General features: G+C 44.6%; 1 protein-coding gene across 1 annotated transcript in view; it reads right to left on the bottom strand.

Moving 5' to 3' along the window:
- Positions 1-2,234: 2,234 nt before the first annotated feature.
- The window catches only part of LOC310669496 (sodium/hydrogen exchanger 2-like), a 33,462-nt gene continuing 20,325 nt past the window's right edge, over positions 2,235-15,371 (bottom strand). Inside the window, exons 9-12 of the mRNA XM_083423685.1 lie at positions 13,428-13,539; positions 12,440-12,574; positions 3,834-3,906; positions 2,235-2,927 (exon numbers count right to left, since the gene is read on the bottom strand). Of these exons, the coding sequence (XP_083279811.1) occupies positions 2,788-2,927; positions 3,834-3,906; positions 12,440-12,574; positions 13,428-13,539 (460 nt within the window). The 3' untranslated portion in view covers positions 2,235-2,787. The remainder of the gene's footprint in view (positions 2,928-3,833; positions 3,907-12,439; positions 12,575-13,427; positions 13,540-15,371) is intronic.

The following is a 15,371-nucleotide window of genomic DNA, read 5'->3' as shown; positions in this document are numbered from 1 at the left end:
CCTGCTTCATCCTCTGCTGCCTTTTGATAAAGGGTGGTATATAAATTGCAATAATAATAATAATAATAATAATAATAATAATAATAATAATAGAAGGAAATCATGTCTCCCCTTAATCTTCTCTTCCCTAGACTAAACATACCCCAGTTCTTCAAGCATTCATCACAGGAATCAGTTTCCAGCTCCCTTGCTGAGTCACCCTCTTATGGACATATGCAATATAACATGTTATATGACACCCAGAACTGGGCATGTTATTCCTATGGTTGCCATATTTCAAAAAGTGAAAATCTAGACACTTTTTGAAATAGCTTTTGAGCTATTTCTAAGGAAATTCACCAAAATCTACACTTCCCAGACATTTAAGCAATTTCCACCAGTACGCTGTCTCTGATGACCAGCTATGTCCAGGAAATTCTGAACACATGGCAACCCTAGTTATTCCAGATGTGCCCTGACCAGTATAGAAGAGGATGGAACCATGTGATTTGGACACTGGGCTTCTGTTAATGCAGTCTAAGGTTGCATTTGTGTTTTTGTTTTTTTAGCAGCTGCATCACACTGCTGGCCCATGTGCACATTGTGATCTACTAAGTCACCTAGATTGTTTTCTTATATGCTACTGCCAAACCAGACCTCCTCTGTCCTTTGTTTCAATTGTTTTGGGTACCTAAATGCAGAACTTTACATCTCTGCTGAATTTCATCTGTCCACTGTTCTGTTCTGTTCTGTTCTGCCCTGCTTTTGTTCCATCTGTAGATTTGATGAGCCATCTGCAGCAGCATCTAAATTATTTATAGAAATGTTCAACTGCACAGGGCCATTCCACTTGAGACCTCTCTCCAGGTATCTACAGAGCCTTTCATGAGCATCTGTTGGGTATGGTTGCTCTACCAAGTTGTGAATCTATCCATAGTATCATCCAGCCCACAGGTCATCATCTACAGCTGAGATAGGGAACCTGTGGCCCTCCCTAGGTGGACTACAGCTCCTCTCATCTCTGGCCATTTCCTGTGCTCGCTGGGGTTGATGGGAGCTGGAATCTGATGAACTCTGGAGGACCGCAGGTTCCCCATTCCTGATTTACAGCTTCAGTGGACTCAGCAATATAATAGGATGGTGTATAGACACACCCACACCCACACAAAGTATCTTAATCAGAAGGAATAATAGTCATGAAAGTAATTGTAGTGACAGTAAAAATATTATGACAACACTATTGTACTCCACATATATGCAAACCTTCTCTCTTACACACACACTGCATTTTTATTTCTGATAAGATAGCGAGATAGACAGACAAAATACAGAAATGTTTAATATATATTTTTCATTTAAAGCGAGTTTACATTAAATGGTTGCTGCCGTCAAGATAGTGCACTGCTAAAATGCTCTTTTCCAAAGAATCTGGCCTGTAAGAGCCAGTCTATATGCTCAGGAAAAGGAGCAGAGACGGTTCTGCCATTTTCTGGCCATTCTAGAAAGCAAGAGGTGTGATCACACGTTTTATTGCTCCATCTCATAGAAAGCTCCCTGGGCATAGGCAACTAAAACACTAGATTCCAGGTTCAATCCTTATGCATACACCTGTGACAATGAGGCCAACTGAACTCAACAGAAGGTACTTCCAAGTAGACGTGCATAGGGTTGCAACACAGAGCTCTTTTGTGGCAGGAGACCCACCAACCTACCCCCTGCTTCTGAAAGTGTGTTGTTCTGAAAGGGTTGTGCCACACGGTTTCTTTTTCCTGAATGTACTGTCTCAAGCAATCACTGTAAAATTCACTCATGTTGTATGACTGGTAAAGGTTGGTAAACAAAAAAATAAATAGCCCGTTGAAATTAGCCAGGAGTTCTTTGCTGTAGTTTTTGGAGAGGTGCCTGCTAAAATATTTTATCTTTCTGCTAGGCTACTCAGACATGTAAAATTGGTGTCTATCTTAATCTGTAATCTTAAAGGTAAAGGTAAAGGGGACCCCTGACCATTAGGTCCAGTCGTGGCTGACTCTGGGGTTGCGGCGCTCATTTCGCTTTATTGGCCAAGGGAGCCGGCGTACAGCTTCTGGGTCATGTGGCCAACCGCTTCTGGCGAACTAGAACAGCGCACGGAAACACTGTTTACCTTCCCGCCGGAGCGGTACCTATTTATCTACTTGCACTTTGACATGCTTTCGAACTGCTAGGTTGGCAGGAGCAGGGACTGAACAAGGGGAGCTCACCCCGTCGTGGGGATTCGAACCGCCGACCTTCTGCTCAGCAAGTCCTAGGCTCTGTGGTTTAACCCATAGCGCCACCCGCACCCCTAGTCTGTAATCTTAAATGTTGTTAAATAAAATAAAATGATCATATGGATTCTTTTTAAGATTTTTGAGAATTCCTCATGAAACTGTATAAGTTTGAACATGCTTCTTTTATTTTATGGAGCTGCCTTCCATTTGAGACAGGCCCCATCTCTGTTGAGCTTCCAGGACCTCCTGAAAACTTTCTTTATTCCAGCAGGCATCTTAACTGATTTTATAGCTTTAGCTGATCCACACCTCCCACCAATGTATTGCACTCTTTGTACATTGCATAGAGATGACTGTAATTAATCAGTATATGCATTGCCTAAATAAAATTAATTAAATAAATACAGTGTTTAACATAATCACAAACCAGTTCCAATGTACTGAAAGAGGAAATGTGATAACACAGGAGTGCATTTCAAGCACTTTCTATTGTTTTCTACAAAGTCAGGAAAAGAATACAGGTACAAAAGGAGTGCAGGGGGGAAGCCAAGACATGGTGTTACTTCTCTTCTGAAATTGGCCTTTTCCCAGTTTCTTCGTCATTAACCCAGCGGGAAGTACTTGGCTGCAGAGGTATAATAAAACCAACTGACTTTGATCTGTTTGATTTCACACTCGGGGCTTTTCTAGAATGCCTGGCTGTAGGAAAGAAGGAAAGATATGTGCCTGATTAGAAACATTACTACTACTACTACTACTACTACTACTAAGGTAAAAGGTAAAGGGACTGCTGACCATTAGGTCCAGTCGTAACCGACTCTGGGGTTGCGGCACTCATCTCGCTTTACTGGCCGAGGGAGCCGGCGTACAGCTTTCAGGTCATGTGGCCAGCATGACTAAGCCGCTTCTGGCGAACAAGAGCTGCACACGGAAACACCCTTTACCTTCCCGCTGGAGCGGTACCTATTTATCTACTTGCACTTTGATGTGCTTTCGAACTGCTAGGTTCGCAGGAGCAGGGACCGAGCAACGGGAGCTCACCCCGTCATGGGGATTCGAACTGCCGACCTTCTGATCGGCAAGTCCTAGGCTCTGTGGTTTAACCCACAGTGCCACCCGCGTCCCGCACTACTACTACTACTTAATGCCAAAGTAGGCTTCTAAGTAGTAGTACAAAACCATTACATACACATGTATAAAAACCTGTTGCAATTATACTTTTATTAGTCAAAGGAGGTGAGACAACATCAAAACACCATTGCATTGCCAAACTCACACACCAGCATCTGAACATAAGAACCTGAGAAGGGCCTGCTGGATCAAGAAGGTGGATCTAGCTCACACAGCCTCCAACAAGATGCCTCTGGGAAACCCATAAGTAAGACCCAAGCAACAACAGCACTCTTCCCACCTGAAGTTTCCAGCAACTGCCCTTTTTCATTTTCAGCAAGAATGATTTTCCTGTCACTTACCAAAAAGCATCTGGTGGCTAGGAGAAGGGTCAGGGTCAGCATCGAGGCCTATCAATGAATCTGAAATCTTCTCACTCAGAAAACATGTGGAACTCAAACTGGACCAGTGTTAGGATAATAAGGCCCAACTTACCAGTAAGGGACCTGCACAACTTGGGTTTGGGGTTAGTCCCATCAGCCCCTTCTGATGAATAAGAATCATCTTTCTGCAATGAAGAAAGAACATAATTCACAGTCTGATCCTTTAACCATTTAGAAATAATAGACCCAAAATTATTGGAACTGAACATTGGAAAAAACATTCAAAGTTTAAGAGAATAAGCTGAATATGGATAAGCTCGTCCTGTGTTATGGGACTCCATTTCCCACCAGTCCCAACCGGTGTGACCAATAATAAGGGATGGTGGGAGTGTAGTTCGGCAACATCTGAAGGGCCACAGGTTCCACATCCCCAGTGTAATATGCTTAAATGGGTCTGTTGTGCATCTACCTATACAGTTTCACGCCTTCCTGTTAAGCATGCTCCACAGAAGACTCCAAGGGAACATGCCAGCAATATGAAAGAGCACATATTTGCATACCCTTCAACATTTCTCCAATGAAAATAGGGACATCCTATTCCATCATCATCATCATACACCACCCATGAAACATTAAAAAAAATCCTATACAGTGGTACCTCAGGTTAAGTATTTAATTCGTTCTGGAGGTCCGTACTTAACCTGAAACTGTTCTTCACCTGAAGCACCACTTTAGCTAATGGGGCCTCCTGCTGCTGCCGCGCCGCCGGAGCACAATTTCTGTTCTCATCCTGAAGCAAAGTTCTTAACCTGAAGCACTATTTCCGGGTTAGCGGAGTCTGTAACCTGAAGCGTATGTAACCCGAGGTGCCACTGTACAGGGCTGCCTTCAGATGTCTTCTAAAGGTTGTATAGTTACTTATCTCCTTGGCTTGGGGGCCTCACATCTCCATACCCTCCACATTTCTCTGATGAAAATAGGGACGTCTGAAGGAAAAGCAGGACATTCTGGGATCAAATCAGGAAACCAGGATGGTTTCTGTAAATCCAGGACTGTCCTTGGAAAATAGGGGTCCTTGGAAGGTCTGTATTTGCATGAAGAAACCCCTTTTTAAAAATCCAAACACCTTTTAATTGAAATGTACGCTGGGGACTTACTGTTGCAGGCTTTAAAACATTGGTTTTTTATTGCTTGTTTTATATGCTTTATGTGTATATTGTTTTATTCTGCTGATATTGCTTTTCCTGGTGATGTTAAAACTCTTCTAGATGTATTAAATGTGTGTGCACCCCAGGGAAGTCACTTTGGCGCTGCTAACACAGCAGTTTGACGTCACCCCCAGAGGCATACTCTGTTGTCTCTCGAGACAGATGGGTGTCCACAACAATAAATTTACCATTATTAATTTCAATGCATGACACACGGACTGTCTCAGGAGTGAGCCTGTTGTTCCCATGGAGGCTGGCACCTCACACATTTTAGAACTCTAGAAAATCACCTCAGTCCCTGAACCTGCATTGGACCAAAAGCCAATGTGCAGAGGCATACCTAGGGGTTAGAAAAACCAGCCCCTGCTGGAGACACAGGCCAAGGGGGACACACACAAAAATCAGCTATCAGACTAGGCAGTGTATGGCAAAAATGTGTGGCAACGAACTGCTGCCATTGTGACAAGATCAAACGTGACACAAAGGTGATGGGGGGCGGGGAGGTAATGCCAATACAGCTTCTTGCCAAGGGTGCAAGGGACCCTATGTATGCCTCTGCCAATGTGTCAGGCATGACAACATGGGTACAGCATCCAAACACTTTGCCCCATTCAGAATCTTAGCAGAGGTATGCACTGAAGTTTCAGTGTGTTTCCAAAGGCACATCGTAAACAGTGAAATACAGTAGCCAAATACATCCATGGCTGGAAGTAAGGGTACACATGGATGGCTTTGAATGAGATTCCAGCTTCTGATAAGCTGGGGAGCTTGATTATCTATGGCAAGGATGGGGAACCTGTGTCTCTCCATAGGGCTGATGGGAGCAAAGTCCAAGAAACATCTGGAGGCCCCTTCCAACTCCCAGGATTCTACATTTGCCTGAAGATTACCATTAAGTTGGATCATACAAACAGCCATCTGTTACTCTCCCACCCAGCCTGTTTCCATTTATTTTCCTTTTTCGCCAAGATAAGAAAAAGACTTCTAAAAATACATAAGGCTCACAGTTTACGAGGAGTGATGTTTACAGATCATACATTTTTTAAGATGATGCACAAAGTCCAATCTACCTTGGACACAGTTGTCCAACCTAATCTGGAAAGCAGCAGATTTGCCAATCCACACAAAATCGAACAGAAACTTGGCCTGTCTTTGCAGAGGTGTTCCTTGGCTCTGTGACGAGAAGCCGGTGGAGGGCTTGCTAGTCAAGAGACTCCTGCCATGTCCTTTTGCTAAAGCACTAATCTGCATTCCTCAAGAACTATTGTTCCCACATTGAAAGCCTGAATATGCCTGCTATGTTTCTAAAGCAGAGTGTAAGCCTCTGATGGACGTGTGATCTGGCAGCTAGGCCCCAGAGTAAGGGCTGCCAAATAAGTCTGGATACTTCCCAATTCATTTTTTTCCCATGTTGCTTTTGTTTCTTTTCACTTGTAAGAAGGGACCCTGTGCTCTTTGCCCATTGTTTTTCAATGTCTCTGCAATTGTAATAACAATGGGATTCATGGTTGTACAGAAGTTGAATGACTCCTGAGAAGGTCATCCAAATGAGGTCCCAAAAGGACTTTTATGGAGATACAATTGCAAAAAATAAAACACATGCAAGGCACCATGCAGGGCATAAGCCTTCCAAATCCTATTTTGATTGTTTCTGAACAGCACACTCTCACTGGGTATATGTGTGCATGTGCATGTGCGTGTGTCTCTTCAAGCTGAAAAGGTCATCAAGGGTAGAAAGGATGTTCAAGAATTGGTCATTCTCCCCCTTCTTTCTTTAAGCTCCAGTTTGAGGAAGGACCATAGCTCAGTGGTAGAGCACATGTTTTGCATGCAAAAGGTGCTATTTTCAATCCCCGGCATCTCCTAGCAGGACTGTGAGAGATCCCTGCCCAAAACCTTGGAGAGTCACTACTAGTCAGCATAGACAATACAAAGCTAGAGGGCCACTGGTGGGACCCAAAAAAGCAGCTTCATATATTCAGTGTATATCTACTGAGAAACAGCCATAGCTCAGTGATAGAACCATTGTTGTGCACACAAGTTCCATCCCTTGCATCTGCGAGCAGAGCTGAAACCCTACAGAGTTGACAATACTAGATGGACCAGTAGTCTGATTTAGTGTAAGGGGACCTTCCTATGCCTCGGTGTTTTCAATGGGCAAAATAATCAAACCTGAAGTTTATGGTGGAATATATTTGTTGGATTATTTTTTTTAAAGCAACTGGTTTGCAATGTTGGGGATTTCTAGCATTTGGATTCATTTGATGCAGTTTGACATAGTTAATGACCTGCAAACTATTTGCTTGATTATGTGATTCTTTTTAAAAACAGCAACAACGCACACATTACTCCACTGTCTCATCCTTATCTTCAAGCTCAGTGGCAAAAGGAAATAGGGGCATTCCAGGATCAAATCAGAAGCAGGGATTGCTTTCATAATTCCGGGACTGTCGCTGGAAAATCGGGACACTTGGAGGATATGTACTTGGGTTCCATACCCCTTCTTCTTCCTAGATACAGTGGTGCCTCGCAAGACGAAAAGAATCCGTTCCACGAGTCTCTTCGTCTAGCGGTTTTTTTGTCTTGCGAAGCAAGCCCATTAGCGGATTAGCGCTATTAGCGGTTTAGCGGCTATTAGTGGCTATTAAAGGCTTAAGGGATTAGCGGATTAGGTGCTAAAAGGCTATTAGCAGCTTAGTGCCTTAGAAAAGGGGGGTGGGGAGCAGAAAAAAACCCCCAGGAATCGCAAGACATTTTCGTCTTGCGAAACAAGCCCATTGCAAATTCGTCCTGTGAAGCACCTCCAAAACGGAAAACCCTTTCGTCTAGCGGGTTTTCCGTCTTGCGAGGCATTCGTCTTGCGGGGCACCACTGTACCTTTTTATGTCCTTCACCTGGAGTTACTACAGTCCTGCTGATGCCTCCCTTTTGTTCATGGACCCTGCCACTTTGGTAACCTAAGCAGAAGCAGTCTCCTCTGAATATCAGAAATAGGATATCAAATAAACCTGTCCTATGTTATTTGTATGATTTCATTAAATTTGTATGTATAGATGGAATTGGTTTTGTGTGGTGATAATAGTTTTAGCAATAAAAAAAATGAATTATTCAACTTAGGACCCAAAAGCAGATATAATGCAGAAGGTGAGTCATTAGATCTCCTGGGCTTTACTGTTGTTGAGGGTTTTCTATAGATATACGGTAATTTAAAGGAGGAGAGAGACTCTGGTGTTGGTCAAAGAAGTGGCAGTGGGAGAGAGATTGTTTTCTGTCATTTTCCTGACCTAAAGACCACACGGCTTCTGCAAAATTTCCTGGGGAGGGGGAATAGAGTTACCTATATGGTGCTTAATATATATTTTTTCCTAGTAGGAAAAAAAGAAACATGAAGCCTTTGTTCAGTGGTGGAACACCTGCTCTGCATCCCTAACATCTCCAGGTAGAGCTGAGAATGGTTCCCTGCCTGAAGCCCTGGAGAGCTACTACCAGTCAGTGTGGACAATACTGAACTAGATGAACCAAGGGTTTAAGGCCTGGTATAAGCCTTCCCATAGGCCTTTATTGGTTGTTTTCTGTGCTTTTTTCTGGGAGGACGCAGGGGTGCACGTACCCCTAAACATTTTGTGTATCTTTGTACTTTTGTCCATTTACAGTATTTATTTTTCCCAATCTGAACTATAAAATGATGGTTTTTTATTTGAGTCAAAATGAGAGTACCCCTGAACGTTTTTCTAGGAAAAAAACAGAGGTTGTTCTGCAATGCTTCCCAAAGTGAGAACATTAGTGTTGTTTGGAAAGGCACTCTTGCACGACAGCACAACCAAAGTGGGACAAAAAATAAATAAATGGAAAATTTGCAGTACAGTCATACCTTGGTTTGAATATGCTTCATGTTGAGTGCGGTCGAGTTGCGCTCCACAGCAACCCAGAAGTAATGGAGCGCGTTACTTCCGGGTTTCACCGCTTGCGCATGCGCAGATGCTTAAAATGACGTCACGCGCATGCGCAGAAGTAGCAAAAAGCGACACGTGCATGCGCAGGCATGCCATCGCTAGTTACATTTGCTTCTGGATGCGAACGGGGCTCCATAATGGATCCTGTTCGCACGCCGAGGTACCACTGTATAAAAAGTTAACAGTATTTCAGCAGGAAGTTATGAGACTTACACTAAATAGGAACAAAGTAGTCTGTGCACCCCACAAAACAACTTTTGCAGGTGAAAACAGTACAGTACTGAATGCATAACTGCTCCAAGTGCACCGTGAGCACAAATAATCATGAATGTACTATTTGTGAGTTTGGGGGCGGGGGAGGGTAGACTGCATGCCTGAGACTCTCCTAATTCCTGGATCCAGCAAGGATTAAATTGTTGGAATAGCCAGACCGGCTTCTTGGTAATGACTTAAAGTATGGGTTGATAGGGTAACAAAGGAACTGGCTCTGTGTCTCTGGTCAAATGGGGGGGCCTTCCTCAACTGGTAGGTAAGGTAAAGGTAAAGAGACCCCTGACCATTAGGTCCAGTCGTGACCGACTCTGGGGTTGCGGCGCTCATCTCGCTTTATTGGCCGAGGAAGCCGGCGTATAGCTTCCAGGTCATGTGGCCAGCATGACTAAGCCGCTTCTGGTAAACCAGAGCAGCGCACGGAAACACCGTTTACCTTCCCACCGGAGCGGTACCTATTTATCTACTTGCACTTTGATGTGCTTTTGGACTGCTAGGCTGGCAGGAAACTGGTAGGTAGTTAGAAGGAAAAAGGTGGGAGTTCAAGTGTGTGAGAGAGAGCTGGACTAGAAGCAGAAGGCAGACAGAAACCTGAGAGGGAGAGAGATGCTTGATTCGTGTTCCAATTCAAGGCTGTGGCTATGGAAGAACACTCCTTATTGGAGTGTTAATGCTGTGAGCCCCTCCAGCAGGTTACATAGATGCTCATTGCATATATGTGTCAATAGGCCATATATCCTGAAGACAAGGCGGTCTCTGCTGTCTCTCATTCCGAGGAAGCCGAACACTGGTTAAATGCCTGGAACCCCTGAAATCTCCCACCACTCAGAGATTGATGTATAAAATAAAATAAAAATGATGTATGGAGGGGACATGTGAAATTTAGAAGACTTGATGTAACTGGGAGTAGGCGTGACAGAAAGGAGTGCAAGTTCCCTTCAGACTCCGACAGCAAATTCCCAGACTCAAAATGTGCACAGAAGCACCCTGTTCTTTAATTCTGTCTGTCTATCTGTCTTTTGAACATGACTCTGGTGTACAAGGAACACAGGACATTGGTCCATCTAGCTCAGTACTGTCCACACTGACTGGCAGTAAGGTAAAGGGACTCCTGACCATTAGGTCCAGTCGTGGCCGACTCTGGAGTTGCAATGCTCATCTCGCTTTATTGGCCGAGGGAGCCGGCGTACAGCTTCCGGGTCATGTGGCCAGCATGACTAAGCTGCTTCTGGTGAACCAGAGCAGCGCACAGAAATGCCGTTTACCTTCCCGCCGGAGTGGTACCTATTTATCTACTTGCACTTTGATGTGCTTTCGAACTGCTAAGTTGGCAGCAGCAGGGACCGAGCAACGGGAGCTCACCCCGTTGCAGGGATTCGAACCGCCGACCTTCTGATCAGCAAGTCCTAGGCTCTGTGGTTTAACCCACAGCGCCACCCGCGCCCCTAGGCAGTAGCCCCCCACAATTTCAGAAAGAGGGTCTCTCCCAGCCCAACCAGAAGGTGCCGGAGACTGAATTTCAGACCCCCTGCATGCAAAGCAGATGTCCCAAAGCCTTGGTTCTTTCCAAAGTCAATCAAGTTTAAGGGGTCCCATAAAATGTAGTAGTTTCACCAAGTCTGTCCACCCCCTTAAGCTTAAGTCCACACACACATTTTTATAGGTTGGCCAGTCCTTTTAATTTTTTTATATAAAATAAGTTTTGTTTCTTTATCTGTTCTGTGTCCATGCACCATGCAGGACAGCTTACAATAATTTAAAATCACAGTACAACAAGAAATGACCAAGATAACAACTTCACAATAATTCACAGCAAATAATTCACAAACACAAACCAAAATAAGATATTTCATTTCATTCTTCCAACTTTTTTTTTTAAACTACACATGACCCTCCTAACCATTATGTTTAATAGTTCACAATTTACAATTATTTCCCTATGGTTTTCCCAAGACTCTTTCTGTGTGTTTTCAGTCTTCTTGTAAACATAATAATTGTAATGGCTCCATCTTGTGGTAAGAAGAAGACTAGCACCCCATGTGAAAAGGCCTGGTTGTCACTGAAGATTTATCATGGAGAGTTAGCCACACCGAAATATTGTGCTACACTCTCCTGAGACTTGTCATCAAATGAATAAACCTGTGTCTGGTTTGTATGACTGCAGACTACTGGTGAGGTGGTTTGTGCTGGTTTGCCGCAAGGCTCACACAAGCCACTCTTGGGTTCCTATACCAATAATAAGGAACTGTCACCACTTTGCAACTAAGCCAAGTTTTACTGCCTGTGCAATTTTCTGAAGCATATTAAACGGAACTTTTGAGAAGTTTGTAAGTAAACTGTTTTTTTTAACTTACCTGTGGTTTTTTCCTATGAAAGAGGGAAACTTTGGAAAGAAAACTTTTAAGGGGATGCTTTAGGAGTCACTTTACTTTGCCGCATGTTTTTGTTACTACTATTTTAAATCTCTGCTGGAGAGCTTTATGCCTGTGTCTCTCTATGGTCCTCAGGACTCTTCCCAGTCTATACTACCTACCCCCAGTCTGCACCCCTCAATGGCCCTTCTCCACGTCCTCCATAAGTGCCTTTGCTAAGCTCAAATGTGTCCCTGAACTGCAACAATGGCTTTAGCTTGCCTGTGTGGAGGATGGAGTACAGGCAGAAACCTCTTGACTTTTGCATAGCTGCAATGTACAAAGGAAAGACGAACACTTGCTACTCTAGCTACTTTTACCTCTGGCACTGTGCACCACTGCCATGCAGCCCCTGTAAGGTTATCCATCAGGACATGTGGCCTCCAGGATGAAAACGGTTCCCCCACCCCTGCCATAAGGTCAGGAAGACTGAGAACTGTAACTGGAGTAAAAGCTTACTTAAAAAAAGGTAAAGGGACCCCTGACTATTAGGTCCAGTCGTGGCCAACTCTGGGGTTACGGCGCTTTATTGGCCGAGGGAGCTGGCATACAGCTTCTGGGTCATGCGGCCAGCATGACTAAGCCGCTTCTGGCAAACCAGAGCAGAGCATGGAAACGCCGTTTACCTTCCCGCCAGAGCGATACCTATTTATCTACTTGCACTTTGACGTGCTTTTGAACTGCTAGGTTGGCAGAAGCAGGGACCGAGAAACAGGAGCTCACCCTGTCATGGGGATTTGAACCACCGACCATCTGATCGGCAAGTCCTGGGCTCTGTGGTTTAACCCACAGCGCCACCCACGTCCCTTAAAGCTTACTTAATTTGCATCTGTTTCAATGCTCCACCCCCCCCCCAGTGCCCACCCTGGCTTGTACCTCTTTGCTCAAACGGTCCGAGTCACTTCTGTTCATGTGGATCTGCCAGCTCTTGTGTCTGAGGATCAAGATCTCCTTTGCTTGCTCCACTGGTTCTGTTTCTCCAGGCAGAGTGTGCCTGTTGTATGCTGGCACCTGGTAATTCACAATGCAAGCAAGACATGTTAATTGCTAACGCTTCTTTCTTTCTTCTTTACCCAGGGGAGCCAACTCATCTGTCCATTGTAGATTGGTTCATTTATTATATTTTATATTTATATCCTGCTTTACCTCTCCAAGAAGTTCAAGGCATGGCTGTCAGGACCCTTAGGCTATTTTCAGAGACACTTTTCTGCAAGTCACTTCCAAGGGAGGTTCCAAAAGATTCCTGCATTGCAGGGGTTTGGACTAAATGACTCTTGTGGTCCCTTCCAGATCTATGATTCTATTCTGGTGCACCACAGTGGACAACAACTGTGCTTGTGATAGTGGCAGCAGTAGATGCTGGTTCATTAGTGTGAATGGAGCACTCCCACCAAAACCTTAGTTTGCCCTCTACCAGTCCCCACCTGTCTGCCTTCTTACTTACAACCTCTCCAGGGGGTGACAACACTACCTGTGACCCCTTTCTCCTCCTAGGTCTCAGTATTAACCTTGGATAATTCAGCAGGGAGGAGGATGGGGAGCAAACTAGAATTCCTTGGCTCCACCTATCCATGGCTCTGGTGCCACCTACTGTTGGCCTCCCTGAATTCTCCCCTACCAGTCCCAATGGGCACTAACCACCACTGAGCTGAAGTGAGCAGCAGCAGCCGTGGCGTCATTAGCCTATGGTCGCATTATCTGAACCGCCATTAAGTTCTCACAGTACCCTCAAACAATGCAACATTGGGGGGAAATGAATGTCACTTTAAGGCAATTGTAGGAAATTAGCATTGGTGGCTCAGACAGACCCAGCCACATTTTTGTTTACACAGCTATTGCTATCAACTAAAGAAAAAAAGCTCACGGTTCTCCTTGTTTTGTACAGGTTCCTTTCCAATATCTTCTGGATATCATCCACCACATCTAGATTGAGACTGTCCGAGTCATTGACTGTGGTGGGGTGTTTGTCATTGTTGCTACAGTGGGTGGGGAAGAGAGAAACAGAATATTATAAAGATGCTTTATATGAGGTAAGAGGACAACCAGTTACTGACCTTCAAAATGGACATTAAAGCTGGAAGGAGAGAGCGAGTTCCGTTCTACTGCTGCAGCATGCCTTGTAAGACACAGAGAGACTCTTGTCTTTCTGCACATATCCCTTTAGATTACATTTAAAGTGTATTCTTTCCCCCTACAGAATCCTGCAGGAACTACACCATTTATTAAAGTACAGTTCCCAGGGTTCTTTGGGGGAAATAAAGGTAAAGTGACCCCTGACCATTAGGTCCAGTCGTGGCTGGCTCAGGGGCTGCGGTGCTCATCTCGCTTTATTGGCTGAGGGAGCCAGTAAGCATACAGCTTCCGGGTCATGTGGCCAGCATGACTAAGCCGCTTCTGGCGAACCAGAGCAGCGCACGGAAATGCCGTTTACCTTCCCGCCAGAGCGGTACCTATTTATCTACTTGCACTTTGACGTGCTTTCAACTGCTAGGTTGGCAGGAACAGGGACCGAGCAATGGGAGCTCACCCCGTCGTGGGGATTCGAACCGCCGACCTTCTGATTAAGCCCTAGTCTCTGTGGTTTAGCCTGTATATGCATGGTGTGTATATGCAGCCTTGCTACTGAAACAGGTTTTCTTTAAAGATTGCACAGGAAGGTACTTTGTACCAAGTTAGAGTTGTTGAGCACCTGTGAGTCTCCAAGTGTAGCTCCTGTGGGTGTGATGCTATGCTTGGAAGTTCTCCTCTGGTGCCCACAAAGCCTCTGGAATTCCTTTCCCCGCATCATGAAGTGGTATGTATGCCTTCTATTCCCTTGAGGAGTACACAGAGCTGAAGGAGGAAGCTGGAAAAGCAACACCCCTTCACAATCCTTCTTCAGCTCTGTGTATTTTTTCGAAAACTCAGGTTACTTCTACTGAAGTGTCCAGAGGGCATGGGGCTCATGACACCTGCTAACAAAATAATAAGCTGCTTGTTCCTTTTAACTGCAGGATTGAACCTTGGCTCATCCGCATACAAGACATATTATCTACATCTAAACTGTGTTCTCTCCCCAACATTTCACACGGAAGGGATGCTTGAGGCATTCGATCTTTCTCAATTTAAGCACAAACCAATCTGATTTGTACCTCTGGGACTCATGTGTGGGTTGCAACATAGCTGTCTATTGGCATTTGTACTTTGCCAAACACTGCAGCACAGTTCTCAACTCAAAACACGTATCAAAGTACATTTTTAATGCAGTGTTTTGAGAGAAAAGGCATTTAGAAGTAGGCATTTAAATATGAATTTCTCTCCAGAGTTATTTATTTGCAACCACCCTTTAATGCAGAAACAGGACACTGGAACATGGGAAGCTGCCTTATACTGAGTCAGACCATTGGTCCATCTTGTCTATACTGACTGGCAACAGCTCTCCATGAGTTCAGATAGGAGTTTTTTCCAGGCTTACATGGAGAAACCAGGGGTTGAACTTGGGACCTTCTGAATGCAAAACAGATGTTCTACCACTGATGTGCAGAGCGGCATGAACTGGAAACAGAGTGATCTTTCTTTCCATCCATCCACACCTCCTCCCCCAGTACCTGCTTATAACATGCAAGGAAGGAAGCAATGGCCACAATCCCAGCTTGAGGAAAGTGCAGAGTAATAGCCTGGCACACATGAAGATTAAAATACTCTGTATATGGCAACAAGTTGATAGGAAAATGGTCTGGTGTATGGGCAGTGCTGGGAAAGGGACCTCTGCCCTAGACCCTGGAGAGCTGCTGGCAATCCAAGCAGACCAACCTGCAACCCTTCATCA

The sequence above is a fragment of the Podarcis tiliguerta genome (genome assembly GCF_965153285.1).
Source record: "Podarcis tiliguerta genome assembly, chromosome: Z".
Classification (NCBI taxonomy): Eukaryota; Metazoa; Chordata; class Lepidosauria; order Squamata; family Lacertidae; genus Podarcis; species Podarcis tiliguerta.
This window is presented reverse-complemented; position numbering and strand designations above follow the sequence as displayed.